At 41.7% G+C, this 27,517-nt stretch overlaps 1 protein-coding gene across 6 annotated transcripts in view; it reads left to right on the top strand.

Annotated features, from left to right (window-relative positions):
* The first annotated feature begins 9,175 nt into the window (after positions 1-9,175).
* The window catches only part of stim1a (stromal interaction molecule 1a), a 58,358-nt gene continuing 40,016 nt past the window's right edge, over positions 9,176-27,517 (top strand). The window contains exons 1-3 of one of the 6 annotated variants that reach the window (XM_077207791.1): positions 9,177-9,535; positions 11,461-11,591; positions 26,820-26,950. In XM_077207791.1, coding sequence (XP_077063906.1) covers positions 11,471-11,591; positions 26,820-26,950 — 252 coding nt within the window. In that variant the 5' untranslated portion in view covers positions 9,177-9,535; positions 11,461-11,470. Of the gene's footprint in view, positions 9,536-10,635; positions 10,721-11,460; positions 11,592-26,819; positions 26,951-27,517 lie in introns of those variants that run through there. The other 5 variants (XM_077207793.1, XM_077207795.1, XM_077207796.1 and 2 more) reach the window with 5 other exon arrangements.

The following is a 27,517-nucleotide window of genomic DNA, read 5'->3' as shown; positions in this document are numbered from 1 at the left end:
CGCCTTGATGGGGAATATACCACACATTACCCGGGTCTGGTTGCTCATTTGCCATTTCCGCATCTCCATCTCTGAAGACATCTTCCATGAACGTCATGTAGTCCTGTCTGAATTGAGGATTCTTGTCCAATTTCCTCTTAAGGTGCTTCAACCGTCCTAATGCAAGCCTCCTATTATTTGGAAGCTGAGGCCGTATTTTAAAGGGAAGGGGCATCTCAAGATGGCCATATTCATTTTGATAGACACCCTCTTTTACTACCTGCAGGAACTGAATATCATCTTGTGATTTACTCTTTTCACCGGATGGAATATCTACAAAATCCAGCTCAAGTGCTCTAATAACAGCGGCAGGCGTCACGGAGGGGAGCTATCTGACTGATATGCGGTGGCATAAACCAGTCCCAAACTTGGAGTTTACACATCGTGGAGTTCCTCCTATGATGCTCCAGCCAAGGTCCGTCTTGATGGCATAAGGCTCTTCATCACCACCAGTGATGACCTGTCGTGGCGTCAGTGCTCTGGAGCAATCATATCCGATCAAAAGACCTACTCCACAATCCATCCGTGCAGGCATTTCATTTGCGATCACCTCTAGATGTCTCCACCGTTTAGCTGTTTCGCAGGTTGGAATGTGTGTGCGCACAAAGGGAATAAAGTCTCTCGTATAAACAGGAGGCAGACAGATAGGGATGTCCGAAGAATATCCTCTAACCTGAAGTCCACTAACTCTGTGACTCGATACAACAGAGTTTCTTCCCATCATGGTAGAAAGCTTTAGTTTTACCGGTTCCATTAATACCTGCAAGCTTTCACACATTTTCCTGGTCAATAAATGTGTGACTACTCTGGGTGTCTAATAAAGCATATACGCAGACTTCAGACTCTGAGTTAGATAAAGACAGCCATACTGGGACAATCATAGATGTTATATCACCTTCTCCACCATTCGTACAGCATGTTAGAGAGAATGCATTCTCTTCCGTCTGCAAAGTTGTCCGTGGAGATGACTTGTCTCCTGGCTGACTATCTTCATGTAATGAAGTTGGGTGGCGCTTCTTGCATACCACACACACAGCCCTATTTCTGCAGTCTTTGGAGCCATGCCCTTTTCTTAAGCATGCAAAGCACAACTTATTCTCCATGACAAACTTCCTCTTTTCCTCTGCTGCTCTTTCCATTATTTTTTTACATTCCTGAATAGAATGACGATCATCACAGAACATACATTCAACTGAATTTATGCTACCCACAAATGTAGTATTCTTTCTACAAGTCTTTTCAGTCTCACAGTCGGTAAGGTTACTGAATTCGGCCGTAGCGTATGCTGCATCTAAAGTCTTCGCAGTGGTTGCAAACGTGTTTACTCTTGAATGCTTTATTTCCTTAGATGGCTTCTCTTCAACGATCTTTAGTGCATACAATGATGACACAGGATTGCACGCTATGCGTTCTTCTTTTGATACAAATCAGGCAAACTGATTAAAGCTTGGATAATCTTGGTCTTTGTCCAGCTGTTCTGTGACATAACGGTTCCACCTGCTTGTCACCCAGAAAGGAAGCTTGGCCAGTATCCTCTGATTTTCCTCGCAGTCATTCAGCACCTGAAGACCCTTAATATGCGGCAAAGCATCACTACATGACTGTAGGAAGTCACTGAACTCTCTTAACTTGACGTACTCGGCTGCACCAATCTTAGGCCACCTATTAAGTTTCTCTCTAAAGGCACGTTGCACCACAAAGGAGTGACCATATCTGGCATTCAACTTCTCCCACGCTTGCTGATAGGCCTGTTCATCTTTCCTGTAGAAGCTACCTTCCAGAGCCGATCTTGCCTCACCATCAACATACTTCTGTAAGTAGAAGAGCTTATCTGCAGGATTTGAGCACCGTCCATCTATAAGAGCTTTAAAGGTGGTACTCCATTCTATAAACTTCAGTGGGTCGCCATAAAATACAAAGGGCTCTGGAGCGGGAAGTCGAGATAGAGCCATAGACCCTTGCAAGGCCTGTACTAAGGATACTTCACTTCTTGTAACTTGCTGATTCAAACATGTGTTAGGTACCAGAGGACTGTGGTTACTCACGTCACCGCTTACTGAATCACACTGCTGACTTTTTACCCTTGACTCCTCCTCAGTATACACTCTGAGCCTCGCTTCCATAACCTCAATGTCTCTACGATCTTCCAGCTTCTTCAAATGCTGCCTTTGTGCCTCGATTTCAGCCTCCATTTCCACTTCAGCTTTTTTCGCAGCTAACAGCGCGGCAGTCTCTGCTCTCTTAGCTGAAATGCTTGCAGACTCCGATGCAGGTTTAGAGTGGTTGCTAACGACCGTGGCTCTACCAACCGTGGATCCATTTATAGACCTAGCATACTCACAGTCCAGTAACATACGTAACCTTGCTCTCTCAGCTTCAGCATCAAATTCTATGCCATCCTCCATCAAGCGTACCCTCATTAATTTCAACAAGTCTGCCGTTACAGCCGAACATGCATAAATTTTTCTCCTAGTTTCTTGGCTTGGTGGTGCTTGGAATCGCATGTTATCATATAACTCTTTCAATTCAAACTCTTGCCTCTCAACCTCATCCATCATGTCACACAAGTCTCTTTCAGAGCACTCACGTTTTAACTTTAAACGAACATCTCTGACTTGATACTTCCATTTCTCATATACAGATTTAAACTTCCTCTCCTTTTGAGTCAGTTCTTGCTCTTTTAACTCCTGCATCTTTGGAGTTAAACGTTTATCACGGGAGGATTTTCTGATTTCAGTTGCCTCTAATAAAACAGAATTAAGCTCTTTACGCCTTGCCTCAGATTTCTCTGTGCATGATGCACATGATACATGTCGATCCCTCACAACACCATCCATATTCTCATTCTCTGCCAATAAACCTGCTTGCTCTTGTGATGGAGAATCATTTTGTTCCGCTAACTCACCCTGGATTGACATTTTTCTAAAGGATTTGTGCTTTAACAAATAGTACAAAATATGTCATATATAAATCACAATAGATAGTAGTGAAACAATCTTAGACTGAGTAACCACTTAATCAATGCCATTAACACTTGAACATTTAGCTACTTAAAAAATCTAAACATTACAATCATAGCAGTTAAGAATCAGTTATCTCCAGGACATTTTTTTCTCTCTAGTCCTGGTCATCTTTTATCTACATTGACTTATAAAACTATCCATCATTTACAAAAAAGGATCATTTGACATTGCACATCTAACCTGTTGATGCACAGCTGACACAAGGTTGCTTGATGAGAAGATCCTCCATTGACGATCATGTAGCAGCTTTCCACACTAAAGCTCGCAACGGTCCATCACAGAAGGCAAACACTGCACGCCAAATCCTTTTAGTTCACCACGGGACACAATCGAACGGCACGCGAAGTCCAAGGAAGGGCACAACAGAGCCGCGCGCTGAAGATAGCAGCATCAATCACCGTGGAAAACAGTTAATCCGCGTGCAGAGATCCAGAAGTGGCAGGCTGCACGCCGAAGCTGGAGGATCACCGCCAAAGCACATCTCGTAGTCGGTAGAATGGAATTTGGGTACGTTTTCACTGTAACTACTCGCTGGTTACAAAACAGTCCACGCTTCCGAAGTACTGATGTCTATTTTTATTTATTCCAGATACACCGTGAAAACTAAACACAAAAGTAAACCAAACCATAATTGTACACACAACACCACTACATACACAAACCAACATAATATACAAATTATTAAAACCTTTACCGTATTCGCCTGGTAACCAACAGTAGATTGACGCCGCCTTCACACTGGCAGTTGAAATCAGCTCCGTAATACGCAATACGCACCCAACGGACGTCGTACTAGACAGGGAAAAGCGTCGGAAGCGGGTATAGAACAAAAATGGCGGAGAGATTAGAAAGGTTGATTTTGTCAGTTCTGTATGATCTCTCTGATGAGGGTTATAGAGATATTAATAGGAAGGCTGCTGCGTGAGGAAAGTTGCCCAGGACGTTGACATTTCAGGTCAGCTAAAAAATGTGATATAGTGGTATAATTTATACCACTATATCACATTTAGTTCGATGTCTGCCTTCAATTTAATTGTATTAACTGCCCTAATAACGTTAGCAAATCATGAAAATTAAAAAATGATATGACAACTTCACTTATAATAAAATAAATAATGATTTTATAACGATAAGAATTCAGGTTTGTTTATCAGTATCATAGCAACGCTAACGTCCGCTGGAATTGTCGGAGGAACCGTCCGTAGCTTTTCGCAAGAGTTCAATTTTTTGAACGCATCCGGATGACCAACGGACACGATTTTCTTCGCACCGCACTCGGTCGGACCCGTTTCGGACCCATTCGCATGCGGTCTGTGAATCTCCATAGGAAATGAATGACTTCCGGTCGTTTCGGAGCCGTATCGGAGCTGATTTCAACTGCCAGTGTGAAGGCGGCGTAAGTCAGGAGCACTAACATGGGTATCTGAGTTTCACATCTCATCATTACATTGACGCTGATACGTCCAGGTGAAATAATCAGCACAGGGTCACATGACACTCAACTTAAACAACAGAATAATACAATACAAACGGCAACCAAATTATGAAATTATCACAATAAAGAAATACACATTTAAACTATGAAGTCCAAATAAACTATAAAGTCAAAATAAACATTAACCGCTGAAATCACCAAAATATCATAACCCACAGCTGACCTTCCAGCGTCAGCTACAATTGACATACATAGTAACCATAGCAACATGAGAACGCGATAACCATAGCAACATTTTGGCGTCTAATAATCTTATGATTTTTGTTAAATTTACACTTTAGTCATACGTTTACATACACCTTGCAGAACCTCCAAATGTTATTTTTATTTATTTTTTAATAAGAAGGATCATAAAAACATTGTTTTTATTTAGTAGGCTACTGCCCTGAAAAAGTAGCCGAGTCCACAAGACAAAATACAAAAGTAAAATAGGCCTACAAGACAAATTTCATACGCTTGATTTTTTTATATTGTGTGTCATTACCTGGATGTTCCACAAAAGTTTTTTTTTTCTTGTAATGGTTGTTCATGAGTCCCATCTTCTGCATATTTGAATCCTTAGCAGTGATTGTATTTTGAGATCCATCTTTCCCCAACTGAGGGACTCAAGAAAGAAACATCCATTAAGAGCCAGGGGGTGTAAACATTTGAACAGGATTATTGGTGTAATTTGTTCTTATTTGGTTTAAAAATAAATTCATTCATTCATATATTACTGCCCTTCAGAGGCTAAATAAGATATTAACATGTAAAAGAAAATAAGAAAAATTTAAACATCACCATCATCTTGCTCAACATTTTCCCCTTGAGCTTTGAAAGATGTAGGCCTACAGTAGGCAAAAATATGACTGCAACTATACATTGCAATCCTTTTGTAAAGGTAAAATATTCATTTAAGAGCTCAGTGTTGAGACTTTTCACCGGAGTTTGAATGATATGCTATCTCACCAATCATAATGCATATCCAGCATTTTCGTCTGACAAACAAACCAAACCAATCAGTGGATTTGAACTTGAAAAATGGTGTGTGTTGACAAGTTTTTAAGTTCTGATGTCATCCATGATTAATTCTAGCTATCACTAGAAGAGATGATCAGTTCACATGCTGCTTGAACTGAAGCGCTACACATTAAACACCACAAAATGGTATTTATTGTTAGAATTTCACAAAAAGTAAAAAATTGGAAAGCTGAGACTTTATTTCACCAAAGTAACCTGCTCTGTCTTTTCTGTTGGAGCATTGTCAGTGTCCTCTTTGCTCTGCTATATGTTTTCTACTGTGTGAGAACATGATGTGTGGACTGGAGTGAGAGCGGAATGGCTTGTCGGACGTAGCAACAGTAACTAAGAAGGCCGGGTCTTTGTGAAAGGTCAATTTCAAATAATTTAAATCTTTGTGGACTCGGCCGGACTCGGCTCGGACTCGGATGTTAAGGACTCGGACTTGATTGGTAAGGACTTGGACTCGACTCGGACTCGACAAAGGTGGACTCGGCACACCGATAACGCCCATTCAGTCGAGTGATAACATTTGAAGTGGGTGCACCCGAACCCAACACTAACTTTATCAACAGAAAGTAAATCAATGTAAAACAACATTAGATTTCACTGAGCAATAAGTGATTTTCTCTTTTTTTCTTTTCTCGTTTGATTTACATTAAAGGGCACCTATTATGCCCCTTTTTACAAGATGTAATATTGGTCTCGGGTGTCCCCAGAATGTATTTGTGAAGTTTCAGCACAAAATACCCCACAATTAATTTATTAGAACCATTTGAAAATGTCATTTTTGGGGCCTGTTTTAAAAAGAGCTGTTTTGGTGTGTACCACCTTAAATGTAAATGAGCTGCATATCCCGCCCTGCCTTTGGATGAGGGCTTAACTTGCAAACCTATGGCAATGAACAGTCGGTAGAAGCAGAATGGCTGAAAGTGAGAGACCCGCTGTTTTGAATGGCATTCAGCCGTACATGTTTGAACCGGAATCAGACCCAGATGATGAAGAGACTCCGGCAGAAGAAACACAAATGAGAATGGACCAGTAGGCCTACGTCTCAGAATGGTTATTTGATACATGTATCATGTATGCACTTATAGAGTTGTAATCGCGTCCCCTTTGCAATTATGGATGTGCAACACACACACAGACACACACAAACTGTGATAACGTTGGCGCAATTTTTTGAAACTACAAACACAAATACTGTGATAACGTTTGCTACGTACAAACGAGATTACATTTATGCGAGGGACCTGTTGCGTCATGTTTACATTACTTGTCGTACAGGTGCTTATGTGGCAAATGTGAGAAGATGGCTACAGAACAAGAATATACATGCTGCAGGGAGATAGAACAGGTATTAATTTATTTACATTTGTAAAGTTGCAAAAAAAATTACACGTGACATAAAACTGTCTGACGCTATTTGTTGTATGGAAGGTTACGAGACGGATGAAACAGCAATTTTGATGTCTTGTCTTTACAGAAAACATGCACAGTTTTTAATACAATATCTTTAAAAAATATATTTATAAACGTGTGGTTACACACTACACAAACCAGGTTTAAATTATTACACAGACATCCTACGACGACGACAACAACTTTAGACGCATGTGTTGTTGAATTGGCTGACATCGACTGAAATGACTATTTGCTCAAAAATCATAAAATACACATACTTCTACTGGAGGTGACGTTGGATCGCGAACAGTAGGCAACGAACGATCCACACTTGAGGATTAACTTTGAAGCAAGACCTGCTTTTAATTGACCCTCGTTCACAAAACAGTCTGTCAGAAAATGATTCGCGCAAACATAAATGTATTTTGGAAGTTTAAGTGGCGCCTTTCCTTCCTAAATAAAATCCATCCACTGCGTTTTCAGTGGCTCTGATGTCGGAAGTAAGTGAAAACTACTTTGTACATTATTACATCCCACAACAGAACACTTATGTTTCTTAGGAGACATTTTCGACAAGGCAGCACAAATCGTCAGAACACCGGCTGTCGTTGAAACAATGGAGGATGGTGTAAAGATCACCGAGGGCCGGGTCTATGCCAAAACCACAGTGTCAATCAAACCACGTCGGTGGGGCTTGCTCAATTCTACGTCACACTGAGCCGAATCTTAGAACAGCTCGTTCTGAGACAGTGATTTATTGAGATTGTAAAAAAAACACTGGGTGGATTTTTATCATTCTAGGGTGGTTTTGCTCACATACTGCCAGTGCCAACACACATTTATGTTCAAACAGCATGTAAAAGTGAAATTTGCATAATAGGTGCACTTTAAAAGCCCCCCCCCCCCCTTTTTTTTTACCTTTACTTTTACTTTTACTTTTAGTATGTTTCTGTGGACATGCTTTTTTGTGTGGAAAATCTGCAGATTATACCATTATTGAAACAAACTTAATCAACTTTTTTTTTAATTGACACTACTGCTTTGCATCACTGAATCATTATTTCCCTGTTTATCCCTGTAAAGCTATACTTTGAAACAATCCATATTGTGTAAAGCGCTAAATAGGCTAAATAAAGGCGACTTAACTTGACTTTGTGCAGAAACCGGTGTAAAAAATGCTCTACAAGCCCCCATAAAAGAAGGTTAGATAATTAGGTTAGTAAAGAATTTTCTATTATTTAGTTAGTAGCTCAAACAGCAGAGCATGGCACTAAACACCAACACCAAGGCCACTGGTTTGAATCAGGGAGCGCAGCATAACTTGTAAGTTGCTTTGGATGAAATTGTCTCTTAATGCATTAACGATAATTCTTAGAAGAGCAGTAAATAAAAAGTTAGCACATGCAGTTTTTAAATAAAAATATTTGATATAAATCAAACAAATTTGCCTAATATTAATAAATGTAGCCTATAATGAGCAATTCAAAAAAATAAAAATAACATATTTTGATATTAAAAGTATTAATATATTAACTAAATTAGACCATTATATCATCAACATGCAACATTGCTATATTTATAACAAACATGTATTTATTACTTCAATGAGCTCATTATATCTTCATTAAATTTGCATTGTTTAAATTAAAAAATGTTTAGCTAATTGTGACTTTGTATATTTACATTTCTGAAATACTTAACTAAGACTGATAACAGAACACTCTAAATTGAAATGTGGACTCATGCACTTCCTGTAAAGCTTGAAATGATGTGTATTGTGAAAAGCACTATACAAATAAATTTGAATTGAAACGTGAATTGAATATCATAATACTAATAAATGTATAATGCATGTGCCAATGATAAAAAATATATACAGACTAGTCTCATATAAAAAATAATAAAAAATTTAACTAAATTAGACCATTATATAATTGAAATTATAATATATAGTATAACAATTGTATTTAAAACAATTGTATTTAAATACATGTAACAACCTACACAGTAGATTGTGATAAATGGCTAAATAAACATACTAAATAATGAAAACATCTACTTAATGAAAAACTACAATACACTTTAATACAACAAAGTTTACTTTTAGGGGCAGGAGATACATAATATAATGAACTACATTATAATATAACTTGCTACATATAATATAATACATAATATAAAAAAAATAGAAGTCAATGTAAAGTCGACACTATTAAATAAGCGTGTGCGTGTGTGTGTGATTATGATAGTGAGGCGGCAGGCAGAGTGTGATTAGCAGGGAGTGAGTGAGTGAGTGCGCATGCGCCACGCTGCACCGCAGACCGTGAGCTCGGCTTGAAACGAGGAGGAAGCGCAGCTCTTTTGGCCTCTCTCTGCTTCTGTCACTGACAGAGGACGAGCAAACCACCGTCCACCTGCCATATTCTCTCATCGGGGGGACGGGGAACCGTGTAGAACCGTGTTGTCGTGTGGTTTTGGAGTATTTCAATACAAAGTCTCCATGGACTCTGATGGGAGTAGAGAGCAGCTGAAGACGAACCTCAAACACTAGGACGGTCTAACACGAGGACCCGAGGTAACACAGCTCATTTTAAACGCTTTAACATTTGGATTTGCTGTGTTTTATGTTACATATCTTTTCAGCGATGGATTTGGGTGTTTATAAAGGGGGAAATGTGGGTGTCAGTGGCCTCGTGCGGCTACGAAGCCAGCTGCGCAATTCAGCCGCATGAAAATAAACATAATACAGCTTTGCCGTTGGTTATGAATCAGCTATTTATGACTGATTTCGTTAAGCAAATGTGGGCAATGCAACTCATATTAGTTCAGATCTGCTCTTGAGCCATTTAAACCCATACCTGAATATAATTGCCTAACGTTACATAGGTTAATGTGTTAATTATTCAGAGGATTATTATGTGTTCGGTTTATGCTAACCTTAATATTGTGCATATAACGCTATACATTCAGACATTTTAGATGGACAGTATAGTCAAGGATAGGTTGGTCTACATAGTTTCAACTTATATGTGTTAACTAGTTGACAGGTGAGTTGAGGAGTAACTTGATAACATTTGTTACACGTCATTGTGAAAAAAAATGTTGCATACCTTATGTTTGTGGTGTCCCCAGATAAAAACATGAATACAATAATAATTAGCATTTTTTTGTTTGTTTGGTGTTTACACTCTAAAATTGTCTATTTTGATTTTTTTTTTTTACTGGGGGTCAAATTAAACCAAAATCAAAACAGCAATTATATTTTTTTAAAAACAGAAACCTTTGAACAGTGCACGTAGCTTATACGTTGAGATCAGTAGGTTAGAAGAACCTGATCATTTGAAGGCAAAAAATACAACTTTTTAGGTTACAGAAAAAGTGATTATAACAAAGTATCTCAACTATTTGCCTCAAATGACTCGCGTCATTGTTTCAATACTTTCAACACTCTTTCTTCCCCGTTTTCACCATTATATTGTTCTAATTCTGTTACCTGTCAGAAATGTGTTTAAAGCAAAAGTTTAGGTGGGGCCTACATTATTAATATATTACAATATATAAATATACTTTTATTATACATTATAGAGATACATTTAAATTTATAGGCACCATAATTTAATACTGAGCAATAAAAAATTAGGGACTTTTATCAGTATCTATCTTTTTTTGTCAGACAGAAAAAACTCCACTGAGCATGCGCAGATGCAGAATAAGTGTCATAACTAGTGTTTAAAGCGAAATAAGGTGCATCCCAATTTGCTTGCGTATAAACTTTTCTATGCTGCTTTTTAGTACCAACAAATAGTGCAAGTTGTGTTCAACTTCACATTGAAAAGCCAGAAAAGAAAAAAGTGCACTTTAAATGCACTCAATTAAAACTACGTGTGGAATTTTGGACGATTCATGCACTCAACTGTCACAGCTTTCTTTACATAGCAGAGGAGAAGGGGCTTTTAGTCTCTAACTTATAACCTTATACATAAAAATTCATACTCTACACTGAGTGCTTAGTGTAGAGGCCTTATTCAGAGCAGCGGTATGACAGGTATGAAAGAGAGGCTGTGACGGACAGACTTGCTGGGTTTTCAATGGCATCCGCTGTAAAAAAGCTGTATAAAGCTCTTAGATCACTTATCATTTTCCACAGCTCATGCTCTCTGGGTTTTTTGTCTACTGAAATTTCTCTGAAAAAAGATGTTTTGCAGCGTTTGTCAGCAGAACAATCCAGAAACACAGTAAAAAGCAGTACATCCCAGATGAGATGTATGTGTATCCCTCACAGCCTTGCTATCATTCCCGTTAAGAAACAAAGATGGTGCTGCAGTGAATAAGGTCTAAAGTGCGTCATTTGTAACAACACTGTGTAAACCGCGTAGGCCTATTCCAGTTGCCAGCATTCTCCAGGATTAGGTTAATACTTGACTTGACATGCAGGGTTGGATTGTTGATTCGGTGTATTGTAGGTGACAAGATTTCTCTCTCTCTTGTATCTAAAACCAGCTCTCCCACTATGGAGCTCAACAGACTGGTGACGTACTGGACTGTATGTATATGCTTCTTGTTGGAGTGTCGAGCGGACAAAACCAACCAAGTAATCCCAGACCCCTTACCAGCGGACAACGGTGTCTCCGGTGAGTATATCCTGGAGTTACTCTTATATTGGGGAAAAGTAGCTGTGTCATCATAGATAAGAGCTGACGGCCATTTCTACAAATAAGATGCACCTCAAAACGTTCTGTGCTTTGCAGCCCCCTTTGCAAGTGCCGTATAGACTTATTTAGAAATTGTATGGGGGTCTAAATGTGGCCCGGCTGAGAATAGGAAGGGAATGCATTCTCTGTTAAGCGCTGTGCTCACTTGAGCTGTGTCAAATGAAGGTGCCTAGAGCATCATAGCGTGTACAATTTCTTCCGTAATGTGTTTTAGGCCCTAAAAAGGTAGTCTTTACTGAGAGTTCATCCAGGTTTAACTCGAGAGAAGATTGGGATCTTTTGCTTCTTGCCCGGACACCTGATCTATGAACCAAACCAGTGAAGAACTAACAACATTTCTCATAGCTTTCCTGTTATAGTTTAACTGCTCTGATTTTGGAAAGAAGTTTATGCTAAGTCATGGATAACTAGGAAACCACAGAGTCTTTTTTTAATTGTGTTTTTTTTTTTTTAGGCCTTTACAAGATTGATAGATAGATATGTTCAGATGTGTGTGTATGTATGCAGGGCTTGACATTAATGCTTGTCCGCTTGTCTGGACAAGTGGATTTCTTTTTTAAGGAGCTAGTGAAAGAGAAGTTTACTTGCCCGACCTGACAAGTAGCCTGAATAAAACGTCAACAACCACAAAAACTAGGGAACCACCAAAAATGTGAGAATGAATCTGATTTTATTTCATTTATTGTAAGTGGCGACTGATAGTAAATAATCATATATAATGTACTGACGGTAACAAAGTTGCGCTGTTGAGGCGTGCAAATCAATGAGAAATCAAAACAAATGAGCGCAGCACACAAAGAAACTCTGTTAACACACTGTGGTAAATTAAGTCACTTACATTTTAGATGCAGTATTGATTGTTTTTGTTCTGTTTCAGCAGTGAAAATAGTTCCAAACAAAGATCACAGCAGCACCGTAGCGCATCTCACATGATCACTCAACAGTGTTTCATTACTGAAACATTCAATGTTTTGAACGAATCGCTTGTCAAAGATTCAGTGACCCATTCATAAACAACTGCCTCTTGCTTCTTGAATGAATCAGCCGTTTGAACGAATATGACTCGCTCATTTAGACAGTCGTCACCTGCTAGCAGTTTAGTTTCTTCATGTTTAAAAGTATCATTTCCAGCATTTCTTATTTGTATATTCAAAAAATATTTCAAACAAACTCATAACCTTATTTAATGCATTTGTATTTTTTTAGTGTAATTGATTTAATTTGATTGGTAACAGCCCTATAGTGTCTTATAATTCTAATTACATTTTTTGATCAAATTTAAGAATTTAAAATAAAAGATGAAGCATACATTTTATAAGATTAAGTAAAAAAAGCCATTTATAAAGGTAAAAGAAATGCCCTTGGGATAAATATCACAAATATGCAGATTTAAATATGCTGATAGAACACTGATGAGAATATTGCTTCAGAATAAATGTTTACAACAACAAAAAATACCATTTTTATTCCAGACAAAAAAATAAAATAATACACTTGTCTCTTTGACATCAATCCACTTGCCAAAGAAATGGCTGATAATTGCAGAAATGTGTTGATCTCCGGTTTTTGGGTGTCTTTTTGTGAGGTCCCATGAGACTGCATGCACATGTGTGGGGCTAACTCAACATTGCCAAATATGATTGGTATGCATTAATAATGTCAGGGAAGTAAATCACTGAATTGTTTAGAATAATTAGCAGCATAAAATATGATTTGAGTTGAAAGTGGGCTTAAAGGGTACATGGGCTTAATGAGTACACTTACAACAAGTAGCACTGTCCCGCCTTTGGTGCGTTTAAGGTTTCTCATACGCAACAGAAATGGCAGCCTATAAGTCATCAAAATGTTATCACACAGAGTTGACTGTGCTGTCACCTGTTGACATTGTGAAACTGCATAATTTGTAAATAATGCGTGGCATAACACACACAATATTTTTTAATTCCCGTGGGCCCAACTTTGGACACCCCTGTTTTATAGTCACGACTGTGTATCGCAATCTATTTGAGGAGAACAACACAAATGTTAAGTGGACAATTTTCTTAATGCAGTAAGTTACTGTTTACATAGCTAGTATTATTAAATGTGTACCTGCTGATTTTAGCGTTGGGTTTGTGTATTATCAGTCATGTTCTGGCTGAATGGCTCTTGCGTAATTCAACTTGAAGATGTAAAAGTTGTCCTTTACAATGAAAAGCTATGGCCTTCTGGTGGTCTTGCTTTTTCAGTGTTATATTAACTAATCAAACCATCTGATTTTGATGGCAGCATAATGACATACGAGCTCTTTGGGAAAACTGCCTAAGGTCCACAGTGTGTTTCAAAGCTTTTGTTGAGCTGGAATAGATCCCAGTCATGAGGTGATACTACACCATTCGGCTACTGGCTGAACGAGTTGTACTGTATGTGCTCACTCTTTTTCACACTAAATTTCGTACTGAATTGACCTGGAGAGAGTTGCATGTAACTTTGCCGGTTTCCCGACACAGGTAAATTGCAATCGAGGATTTTTGTTTTTTAAATTGAGTAGTATTCGAATTTAATCGAGGAATTGTGACAGCCCTAGTAGTATCACATTAATTCCATGTGGTGTCTTGAAATTATTTTGTATCTTTTAATACATTTTTGTGTTCTCACACTTTAGTGATAAAGATTTTTAAAATCGCAGTTGGTGATACTTCCACTACATTCATCACACTGGGAAAGGAAGTTCAAGTCTAGTGCATTGCATTGTGGGATATAATAACTTGCACTGTTCTATACTGCACAATATGGTAAAGGTAATATATATCTGGGTATCCCGTGCATACAGAGAATTTGCACACTTTGCATGTAGTTAGAGTATACATGTTTGCATGTTTTTTTCAAATTCGAACATAGCCCTGTTCTGTGTCCGATCGGTGTAAGTTATTTCACATGAAACTGGTTAATGTAAATATTTCATACAGGTAAGAAGTTTGCAAAGCAAATTATCATGTACGCAGCTCGTCTCCTTCCTGACCGTTTATAATGTATATTTTGTGGTTATGGCTTATTATAGGTGAACTATGCATCATTTTAGTTACTCTTAGTACACTTGTGTGTGTGTGTGTGTGTGTGTTTGTTAGATCTGTTCGATTCTGGAAAATTCGAGAATTGACAATTATTTTTTGTTTAAAATAGTTCACAATTAACGGACAGCGAAACAAAATAACATGTAACATGTTCTGACTAAATGTTAATTGCTGCAGTCTATTTAAATTGATTTTAAATTAAAAAAAAAAATGGTTTTAATGCTTGATTCTGTGACTCACAAATAATTACTTTAGTCAGCATTTTTGAATGAATCCGTTGAATGAATGATTCAATGACAAATAGCCTACTTTTAAATCATTTGTCGCCACATACTGGTGTGACGATGTAATTGAGACAATCTTTTGAAGCAAATATAGTTAGTTATAGCAAAAGGTGATTTACTCTAATTTGATCTACCGTAGACATCAGTGTTTATATCCGAGCTATAAACTTTTATCCCAGTACTTCTGTGATATGAATTATTGTAAGACAGAAACAACAATACTGTGTGGTTCAAAAGACTGTTTGTGAATCTGTTTCATACATATTCAACACACACACACACACACACACACACACACACACACACACACACACACACACACACACACACACACACACACACACACACACACACACACACACATACATATATACATACAGCAATTGTTAATAAAATGAATTCTCAAATATTATTTGGGGTGATATTCGACAAGGGCTACTTAAAAACTGACCTCAGAATCATGTATGTGTTTTACAATGCTTTAATAGCTGTATTCATTAAGATGTTGTTACTGTTGTTCTTATTCTTTGCATCAAGAAAATTGTATTTGTCACTGAGTGTTTTAAAAATTTGAAGCACGCTGAATTTGACAGCATAAATTAATAATAATTCCAGGCCGAGTTGCATGATCATTTCGAAAGATTTTTAAGTGGCTATTATACTAGACAGGATGAAGTCTTAAGAAGTAGCTGAAATTAGCATTAGATAATGGTGTTGTTCTAGCTTTCCCAGCACTTATATTAACAGGCACATGGGAAATGTGGCAACTTTGCCCTTTATCAAATTTGGTCACAAGCTTTTAAGGAAGTTTGGGGTTACAAGCTTTCCTGTTCTTTTTTTCCTCTCACCATATAATGTGGCTTCAAACTCATGACAAATTTAACATCAATTCATGAACAACCATTTTGGATGTAATCTACTGACACCATCAATTATATCTGGAGGAAGCCATAGGCCTACATTGTGTTGTCTATGGGTAAAATGTTCTATGTACACAACCGTTCAAAAGTATGGGGTCATGAGGTTTTGTTTAAAAATAAATAAATTCTGCAAGTGATCAAAAAGGACAGTAAATACATTTATAATGCTAGGAAATATTTCTATTTCAAATAAATGTAATTCCATCAAATAATTCTGAAATGTATCAGTTTGCACAAACATATTAAGCATTTTCAACATTAAAGGGTAACTAAACCCCTGGTCAGAGCCTGACTCCACCCACTGGCAATATTTGGAAAAAATGCTGGAAAAGTGGGCGGAGCCCAGCAGAGGGAGGGGGGGGGGGGGGCGTGCACCTGAGACGCATCTCTCTGTAGGCAAGGGCGTGGTTAGCTGGTACCCTCTGACGTCAGAGGGTACCACAACCTCCAATAGGAAAATTCAACTGCAGTAGCCACCGTTCAACCTGAAGAGGGCAGCACTCGGATGTTTTTACACCATTTATTGTTGAATTAAAACACTTTAAACCCAAATGTACTCGAATCAATGAACAGCATTTATGAAGCTCCATTCTTACAGATCATTAACTAAAAAAAGTTGTTTTAGTGTTTAGTTACCCTTTAAAGGTGCAGTGTGTGATTTTAGCGACATCTAGTGGTGAGGTTACGAATTGCAATCAGCAAAAGTTACGGTGGCCGACAGGAATACATGTCATCGTCTGAGACAGCAGAGAGTAGCCAGTTCAGCAATGAGGTTTCTTTACAAGGATAAATTAAGAAATTATGTTTAGCCTACTTAATTATTCAGTAAAATTGTTATTGTGAATATTATTGTTACTTGTTCATAGGGCTGGGTATCGTAACAAAATTTTCGATACTGATACCTTGACTTCGATACCGGTTCCTGATTGATACTTTTTTCGATACCAATTTTATGAAACCAGTTTTAACAATATAACATTACCTAAAAAAAAAAACTTTTTATTTTTTCAGTCAGTTTGTTGACTTTTTTACACATATTTTGAGTATGTGAAAAAGCATCATTCTAAAGTTTTCTGTGTCCTAATCATTTAACAACATATATTCTTTACTTCAATTAGCTCATTTTTCTTAATGCATTGTTTAACAATGAAACTGAATGAAAATGAATTGAAATGCATTACACACAGTCATCTCTGATAACAGATCACTCTAAATTGTAATTTAGACGCATGCATTTTCTGTAAAGCTACTTTGAAACGATATGTATTGTGAAAAATCCTATAATAAATGTGAATTGAGTTAAATATAGGCTACTGGGGTGCGGGATATATGCCTCGTGCTCAGCACACATGAAGCTTGCGCAAAGCACTGGCAAAAGTAGCCTAATGATTATTGATGTGTCGGGAAACGATAGCAAGGAGATATTTTAATTGTTTATTAATTAACAAGTGTTTACAGTGTGTTGGCGGCAAAGATGATTATTGCGATGCTGACTCGTCATTCCTGCAGTAGTGAACGCGCACGCGCCTATATGGATTAGGTAATCAAACTATTTATTTAGAATTGTTTCGTTTAAAAATAGATATATTTTGACCGTATATAGGACTATTCCTCATGTCTGTGAGGCAAGTATCCTATACACTGAGTTTCGGTTCATTTGTGACGCGCTCCAGTTCTTGCAGTCGAAGACGGATAAACTTTCTACTCTTAAGTGTATTCTGTGCGCTTTTAAGTGCCTTATGATTTATCGTGTTGCCTTCTGACATAGGTAGGTACACTTTTGATCATTTCCACATATTTTCTATCTGGGTTGGGACGCTTACACACGCACACACACACGCACACACACACGCACACACACACACACACACACACACACACTACAGCCTCACGTGCGACGAGCCACGTCTCTAGGCAGCCGCGTAAACTAGTGTTTTTCCGCCACAGCCAATCATGCTGCATGCTTAGTGTTTCACTGACGTTGACGAGATTAACCACTTAGGTACCGAAACTTGGTTCCGAAAAACAAGACATGTTTCGATACTCGGTAGCATCGAGGCAATTCGGTCGGTACCTAAATAGTACCGAACTCGGTACCCAGCCCTACTTGTTCATCATTGTGTCAGTGTTTTATTCGCTTAACTAAGCTTTATTCCTTGCACGAAGAGCAACATAGTAACAAAACGCGTTTGTCCGTTTAGGGCTACTGTAGAAACATGTCGGCGCATTGCAATGTAAGGGGACCTGTGGTGTATGTAGATAGAAACTGCTCATTCTAAGGTAATACAAATATAACGGTTCATTAAGTAAGGTCTTTTTACACCACTGAAAACTTATTTTTCAAGGTAGTAACGAAACGTGCTCTGTAGCGCTGTTTGTTCGCTGTCGGCTACGGTAGAAACATGACGACACAATATGTCGACCTCCATAGAAGGGGGTGCCCGCGGTTATGGAGACATAAATGTCTCATTCTAAGTTAATAAAAACATAACGGTTCCTTATGCAAGGTCTTTATACACCGCTGACAACATAGTTATGGATCTTATATTGCATTTCTGTCAATAGATCCTCAGAAATATTACACAATGCACCTTTAATAAGAAATTCTTGAGCAGTAAATCAACATATTAGAATGATTTCTGAAGGATCATGTGATAGAACCACACCGTAATAAGAGAATTCTATAAAAAACATATTAGCCTCAAACTTTCGTACAGTTTTGTTTTTCCTAAAAATGCAGCTCTTATCCAGCACTTATTAAACCTTTCCTGACCACATCATCCTCCCCATGACCAAAACCTCTCTCAAGGTTCAGTGGAGAGGATCTGTACCCGCCACGCCTCCACAGGCCTTGTCTGTGTCAGGTCTGATAGAACCGCACCGATAGAGCTCAGTGTCTCCTGAGGCTGCTGGTCGTGCTCCACAGAGCAAACTACACTGATGCCACTGGCCTGCTTTTGTTTACAGCCCTGTTGGAGAAGACAATGTACCATGAGCTTCATTTGGGGCTCTAGTTGTCAGACTCTCCAAAAAGGTCTGTTATATAACAGCAGATTGACAAAATAACTTGGGGTTTGTTGTCCTTTCTTTCAGAGATGCATACTTTTAGGTAATCTGTTACATGAAGTTTGTGATGCAGGTTTATAATGACATCTCTTGACTATCCGTTCTGTAATAATTGTAATAAAGAGGACTGAAGCATTACATAACACTGTATTCACTGAACCCTGATTTGATAGAGTGAGTCATGTTTCATACAAAGGCGCTGTCTGTGGCTTTGACCAATGCTTTTGATCTTAACCCTGTTCTGGTGATATAAAACACTCTTTATATAGCTAGGACATCAGTTTGTAACCGAAAGCCAGGAAGATGCTCTACACAACATTATGCAAACGCATTTGCAAGTGCTCTTTCCAGTTGTATGTTCTTGACAAGAATTCTCATGATGCTGTGTGACTTTACTCAGGGCGGCGACAGATTTCTTGCTCTTGTTCTGGTAGCTAGCTATAAACATGTCAACACTTTATAAACTGTTGCTCGCCATGACTGTATTAGACCTAAAATGCAGAACTGACAATTTACGTTATGCAATGTATACTTGCTATGATTTGCAATGTGTATCATGATGGTATGCAATCAAGCTTTTGCTTTTTTTGCTAGGGTAGAGTATGATTTGGACCTAAAAAATATTTTTATTAACGTTAAACCTGTCATTTTTTCATCAGCCGATCAGTCTTTCTGTTTGGAAGCGGGAATTTTATTTTGATTGCGCTGAGGACACCAGCACCTGAGCACACAGCACTGTTTAACAGTTCTGTCAGTCGGTCCGTGCTTATTAACTGCAGACAGGAGAGTTCTGCTGTCACTGGACGTGCACTGTTGACAAACTTTAAAAGGTGCAATAAGCGATTTCTAAGAATCATTATTGAACACTGTTGATATTTGTAATCAACCTAAACAAACACACCCCTCCCTTCTTTGCTCCGCCCCCAAAATGCATGAAACGCAAGAGTGGATATCTCTTTATAATAGCAGAAGTGAAGCAAATAATGAGGAACAAAAAATGAACATACAGTACACAATGTTACTCGCGTATGGAGCAGAAACAATGCAACCTCTACATCCATTTTCTGGCCTTCCCGCTTGGGTCTCTCCAGCGCTGGACAACTTTTCTAATATTAATGCAGGTCCTAAAGCTCTTGTCTGATCATAACACTTCTTTTCCCACTGATATTCCTCTGACCTTTTCTCTTTTGTAATGTCTCTCAGCCATCTCTCTTTCTACAGTATTTCTTCAAATCTTGCTCACACTCTCACTCCTTCCGCATCATGCGTGGACGCGCCCCCTGCTGCTGATTGGCTATTAGTGTGTTGTGGTTCTCAGTCTGATCCACTTTCAGCAGCGTTTTTCAGAAATCACTTACTACACCTTTAAACCCTTGATTTCAAACTATGCTGCACTAAATCCAGTTAGCCACACTGAGCGCTTTAAGAGAAGTCTTCTCTTAGGTTTCGAAATGGCATGCTTGTGTTATGAAAAGACAGACGCCAAGGTTTATTTTTGGAGCTCATGGGTCTCTTGGACAAGTGCCTTTGAGTTATAATACTCTGATATTCACAAACACAACCGTATATATCACAGCCTACATCAGACTCTCTAATACCACACACTCTGATCTGATAAAGTTCCCACTTGTGAATGTTCACACAAACTACTTCAGGTTCTCTCTCTGCTTTGCAGCACAAACCATAGCTTTCTTAGCCTTCAGAACCTCGAGTGTGGTAACACAACAGCTGGACAGATTTTCAGCCTAAAAATAGTTGCTTGCTAGTTTTAGTTAATCGCACAGCCAGGTCTATTTTTAGCCCCACCTCATAGTTTGAGCTGGAAACCTCCACGGACACGGTGTGATTTTAGGACAGCTGTTTGGAAGCACCTCTGAATTCTAAAATTGGATCTGGTGCTATCTTTTTAAACGCTGACAGTCTTCATTAGCACACAATGTTCTCATTAAAGAGTGCTTTGTGACCCCTGGACAGTTAAATTAACTATTACTACAGCAACAGTTCAAATTTATCTCACCTTTATTTCCAAAGATTGCTCTCTCTGCTTGATGTGATCCTCGATTTGAATGCACTAGTCCTCAATTTAACGCCAAGAAAGCCTCTAGGTTCCCTTTCGAGAGGTCTCTCCTATTGCGTAAGTAGCTTACGCTATGGGAAAACTCCTTTTCTCGAGAATATTGAAGTCTTTATGTAAAACGCATTGCAGCTGCACAGCTGACAGCAATGAACGAAGGCAGCTCGGTCATTGGCTGTGCTGCGGCAACTTGCTCGAACCAATGACGGGGCGACTCTGAATGCGCGACCAATGAGCGCGCTTCGCGCCCGCGCGCGTCAGAGCCCGCCAAGATGGGCGTGGCCAAGAGCTATATATTGGGCGCCCCGTCATGAGAGTTCTTTAGATTTAATCTCCTTCAGCGAACACCTTCTTCGCTGGATCCTCCGGATTATTGAAGCTTCGCCGTCGAAAAGCATACCAGCGGGATTTGCTACGAGGACGTCGGCACCTTCAGCCGCCTTCTAACGCGATCCTACTGAGCCATCCGGCGTACTGCTCACGCAAGTATTTACATCTGTTCGCTCTGCGACACTTGTAAAAGAGCAAATTTTCCAAGGCGTTGTTTCAAATGCCTTCCTGCGCGTCGTGCAGAGACCTTCTCCCGGACGGGGATCGTCACATCATCTGCGCTCGCTGCCTGGGCCGGGACCACGCAGAAGCTGCTTTGACCAAGGGCGGATGCCCCGAATGTGACGACCTGGGTCTCTCCGCACTGCGGGCTCGCCTCGCCGCTTTCGCCGTGAGCGAGCCCATCGCCGCCATCCCTCTGTTCGAGCCGCGCACTAAGAAAAAGCGCCGCTCACAGAGGCTTCCTGAACCTGAGCTCAGTGACGTCACGCCGAGCCAGTCTCCGCGTGCTTCACCGCCGCTCTTGCCTTCCCCACCGCCGGTTCAGTTCACCCAGCCGGACCCACACCCCTCTAGCAGAGCGGTGGGCCTTGTGACTTTCGGCGCGTCCGAGGACGACGGGGGAATGGATGACAGCTTGTCAATCGACGCTGCATCGGACGACTGGCCGGGCTCCACTCTCCACTCTTCTCGAGCGCCATCTGTGGTTGACTCTGACTGAGATGAAGGACGCGGATAAGGCGCCATTTCTCGACGCGCCTATCTCCACCAGCGGGCTGTTTGGACCGGCGGTTAAGGGTTTCGCCGAACGCTTCACTGAGGCCCAGAATGCTTCACAAGCTATGCGGCATTTCCTGCCCAAGCGCTCCAGCTCATCGCAGAGCAGACAGAGGCCGCCGCAGCCGCAGCGGGCTAGAACAGCCCCCACCGCCTCTCAGCCCGCGCCTCAGGCTGACGCTCGACGCCGCTCGCGCTCTCACAACCGCAAGCCACCTTCTGAGCGACGGGGTCCTCGGCCCAAGATTGTGCTGAACCCCGAGCCTCGAAAGCCGTCCTAGCCACAAGAATGAAAAGAGAGAGTGCGTGTCTCGCAAAAGCCGGACCACTCTCTCTGCAAAAGCTCAAGCATTACCCAGTCCCCTTACAGGCGGCTGGATATGTTCATACAGCAGTCAATGGGCCAGTCACAGAGCTCGCTCACCTGCAAACAAACGCCGTTTTTACGGCGACGCACAGAAAACACAAAAAGAGTCTTTTTCTGCCTGTGTCACTAAGGGTTCACATGTCCACAAAGTGTGCATTCCCAGATACTGTCAAAACAGTGCCAAATTCATTCCCAGCTCAAGCTGCGCACCCCATGAATGTAGATCACGTGCCTACGGTCATGTACGCACCACTACACACAAGCACTGTTCACACAGTTATAAATTCATCCCCAGTAAAAGCGGGAAACATTATAAAAGTGACGCGTGTGCCTACCACTGTTTATGCACCCCCACTTATAAACACTGTCCTTACAGTGTCAAACACAACCCCAGCCCAGGCTGCGAGTTTTACAGACACAGCGCGCGCTGCTGTAATCACACACGCGCCCATCCACTCAGCTGCTCAGCGCGCGCCCGCGCCTCTGAGAGCTATGAGCTCAGGCGATTCGCTGGCCGGGTCCCTGCGTCACAGCGGCCCGCCCCTAGCCTGTATTCAGCCCATAGCTGTACACGCAGCGGCATGGGAAAATATTCCAGATATGCCGAAATGGGTATTGAATATAGTAAAGCACGGATACTCGCTCCAGTTCGCTCGCAGACCACCACGTTTTACGACTGTGGTCGAGACGAAAGTGAGAAAAGAGTGCTCACATGTTCTACGCACCGAGGTGCGCAAACTAATAGAAAAGGGCGCTGTGGAAACTGTTCCCCCCTCTCTGAGCGAGGCAGGTTTTTACAGCCGCTATTTTCTCGTCCCGAAAAAGGATGGCGGTCTCCGCCCCATCCTAGATCTCAGACACCTGAACAAAGCACTAATGATTCGCTCGTTCAGAATGTTAACAACCAAGCATATCCTCGCGCAAGTACGCCCAGGAGATTGGTTTCTCTCAGTGGATCTGAAAGATGCTTACTTTCACATTCCAATAGCGCCTCATCACAGGCCGTTTCTAAGATTCGCTTTCGAGGGACATTCACGAAATGTATGGATGCAGCACTTTCCCCCCTAAGGCGAAGGGGAGTGCGAATACTGAATTATCTCGACGATTGGCTGATTCTAGCACAATCAGAGAGTCAGTTAATAACACACAGATCTTGGATTATCAGCCATTTAGAATGCCTGGGTCTAAGAATCAATTTTGCAAAAAGCATACTATCTCCCAGCCAGAGGATTTCTTTCCTGGGAATAGTTCTAGACTCGATGCAAATGACAGCGCGTCTCTCATCAGAGCGCGCGCTCACCATCCGGCGCCTTGCAACATCATTCAGAGCGGGCGCGCTCGCCCCCGTCAAGCGGTTTCAGAGGATGCTCGGTCTCATGGCCTCAGCATCGGCCGTACTCCAGCTAGGATTGTTGCATATGCGCCCTCTCCAACGCTGGCTCAAGAGCCGCGTCCCTACTCACGCGTGGCGTTCGGGCCACCTTTTAATCAGAGCGAACCACGGCTGTATAAAAGCCCTGACGCACTGGAAAGCCGCCGACTGGTACCAGTCAGGCGTGAGTCTGGGTGTGAACACAAGGAGAAAGATGATAATGACAGATGCCTCCAAAATAGGTTGGGGGGCCCTTTACGAGGGCAGGCCTGTCTCCGGCTTTTGGTCAAACCCGGAGAAGCGCCTACACATAAACTGTCTGGAAATGAAAGCGGTCGCTTTGGCTCTCAGAGCCCTGCTCCCACAGCTGAGAAACCAACACGTCTTGGTCCGAACGGACAACATGACGGTAGTATCGTACATAAATCGCCAGGGTGGACTCAGGTCGAGCTCCATGCATTCAATGGCCAGGAGACTCATTTTATGGTCCCAGCACAACTTGCGCTCGCTAATAGCAGCGCATGTGCCAGGTGCCCTGAACCAGGGGGTGGACATGCTATCCAGAGACAAAATTCTCCCAGGAGAATGGGCTCTCAACCCGCTGACGATTCACTGGTTATGGAAAACCTTTGGCAAAGCGGAGATCGACCTCTTCGCCTCCAAGGAGAACGCGCACTGCCCTCTTTTCTTCACGAAAAGCATGGATGCGCTCGCCCAGAGCTGGCCGAGCCGTCCCTTATATGCCTTTCCCCCGATCGCGATGCTACCGCAGGTCATCAGTCGGGTCAGAGAGGAGAAAAACGCAGTGCTGCTGATAGCCCCACTCTGGAAGAACCAAACATGGTTTCCAGATCTGATGCAAATGCAATCTGCACCACGGCCGATTCCACTGAGGCCAGACCTCCTCAGTCAGGCCAACGGGATGATATTTCATCCCCGCCCCGATCTGTGGGCCCTTCATGCATGGCCCCTCAACGGGTTCCCAGGAACCTCACGAGCGGAGCACTAAAAACCATCGCTGAGGCGCGGGCGCCCTCCACGAGACGCTTATATGCCCAGAAATGGAAAGTGTTCAGTGTCTGGTGTAATGCCAAGGGCCTGAACCCTGAAACATGCGAGATTACGAACGTACTCGCTTTTCTACAAGGGCTTCTGGAGGCGGGCCGCGCCCCCTCCACGCTCAAAGTATATGTGGCGGCCATCACAGCATCACACGACCCTGTAATGGAACGTCCATTGGGAAGAAACGACCTAATTATTCGTTTCCTAAGGGGCGCTAGGAGGATGAACCCTTCACGCCCCCCCTCAGTGCCGATCTGGGACCTAGCTACTGTCCTAGACGCTCTTAAAGGGCCTCCGTTCGAACCACTCCGAACCGTGCACCTTAAACAGCTCTCGCTCAAGACTGCGCTCTTGCTGGCACTCGCCTCGGTCAAGAGAGTGGGCGACCTGCACGCGCTTTCGACAAGCGCTGCCTGCCTAGAATTCGGACCTAACGACTGCAGGGTCGTCCTTAGACCGAAACATGGGTGTATTCCTAAAGTGCTCACCACTCCCTTCAGAGCACAGGTTATCTCCCTAACTGCGCTATCGTCCCCAGCAGACGAACACGACGCTAATCTACTCTGCCCCGTTAGGGCTCTCAGAGTGTATTTGGAGCGTTCTGCCCTATTCAGACAGACAGAACAACTGTTTGTATGCTTTGGCGGCCGTACGAAAGGTTCCGCCGTTTCAAAGCAGAGAATCTCTCACTGGATAGTTGAAGCTATAGCGCTGGCTTATGAAGCTAAGGGACTTCAATGCCCCTGGGGAGTCAAAGCACACTCCACCAGGAGTGTGGCTTCTTCCTGGGCATGGTCGAGCGGGATACCGATCGAGGATATTTGTGCGGCGGCAGGCTGGGCCTCACCGTCCACATTTATCAGGTTCTACAACCTACAGGTCCCGACACTGCATTCCAATGTACTATCAGCATGATGCTAGTTGAACTACGAGTTCGTATCTAGATTATGTATGTGCTTGTGTCACACTGAGCGCCTTCTAGCCGCTCTGTATTCTTTCCCACATATAAAGCTCGCCTCTGCCGGCTAGTTGGATGATAACTTTGCTTTTTTAGCTCAGGCACCTGCCTCTGGCTATCATAAGGCGAAGTTCAGCACGCACGGCGTTTTGCATGGTGTTCCCATAGCGTAAGCTACTTACGCAATAGGAGAGACCTCTCGAAAGGGAACGACTCGGTTACTAACGTAACCTCGGTTCCCTGAGAGGAGGGAACGAGTATTGCGTAAGCTGCCGTGCTTGTGCTTGGTTAGTTCGCTTCAGTCGTTTTAACCTAAAGAACTCTCATGACGGGGCGCCCAATATATAGCTCTTGGCCACGCCCATCTTGGCGGGCTCTGACGCGCGCGGGCGCGAAGCGCGCTCATTGGTCGCGCATTCAGAGTCGCCCCGTCATTGGTTCGAGCAAGTTGCCGCAGCACAGCCAATGACCGAGCTGCCTTCGTTCATTGCTGTCAGCTGTGCAGCTGCAATGCGTTTTACATAAAGACTTCAATATTCTCGAGAAAAGGAGTTTTCCCATAGCGTAAGCTACTTACGCAATACTCGTTCCCTCCTCTCAGGGAACCGAGGTTACGTTAGTAACCGAGTCGATTGTGTGATGGCCAACTGATTGTTGGTTTGACCACTAAAAACAATGACTTAATAGCTACTGGTTATCATTGTCAAATAGGCTTCATGGCCTTAGTGACATCATAGGAAATGTCATTGTTTCAGAGAAAGAGTAAATTATTAGTTTGATTAAAGATCACGAAGATCAGGAACATGCGTTATAAGAATAAATGAGGTGTTTATAGCCTGGTTTGTTTTAGTATGTTGCTAACTGTGACGGTTTCTTTTCTTCAGAGCTTTGCCGCATCGACGAGCTGCTATGCCTGGACGAGATCGCCATCCTCAGTTTTGAGGCCATCCGCAGCATTCACAAGCAAATGGACGATGATGCCAATGGGAATGTGGATGTTTCTGAGACTGATGGGGTCAGTGAATTACTTTTAAAACTGATTCTTAAGTGGCTAACATTTGGTTAACTAGGCAGTTGATATACCTTTGCTCTCTTCACATTCAAGTCAGCAAGACAGTAAATGAGTAATCTGCAGCAGGTTAATAGAACTCTAATACTTGTCGCCGCTTGTGACTTGTGTGTCATTTTACCCCATGGGCTACAAGAGTGACTGCCTTGGTTTTCGGAAGTATATTTAAAATATGTTCTCCATAGGCATTAAAAAGTCATGAAACAAGACAACTATCTCTGCAGGGGTGGCGCCAGAGAATCGTTAATGGGGCATTCGGCAACTCTAGCTATTTATGCGCAGATTTTAACTTTTGTTGCATTTTTTGTCAACGAGCTCCCCCAACAGCTGTGGGGCGTATATTTCACAACAATGTCGTAAGAGCTCACTTGCGGCACCCTCCTCTCGCTTTCTACCACTGCTCATGTGCATTTGTTATTATCGGAGCCAGCCAACTTTATCGTGTGGAGCTATGTCTACCGAGGTGGGTAATCCATCATACACATTGAGGGCGGCGTGTGTGTTTATGTCGAA

Source organism: Siphateles boraxobius, unplaced genomic scaffold (genome assembly GCF_051911475.1).
Source record: "Siphateles boraxobius isolate OS27281-9 unplaced genomic scaffold, OSU_SipBor_1 6, whole genome shotgun sequence".
NCBI lineage: Eukaryota > Metazoa > Chordata > Actinopteri > Cypriniformes > Leuciscidae > Siphateles > Siphateles boraxobius.
The sequence above is the reverse complement of the archived record's forward strand: the minus strand, read 5'-3'. Positions and strand labels throughout refer to the sequence as shown.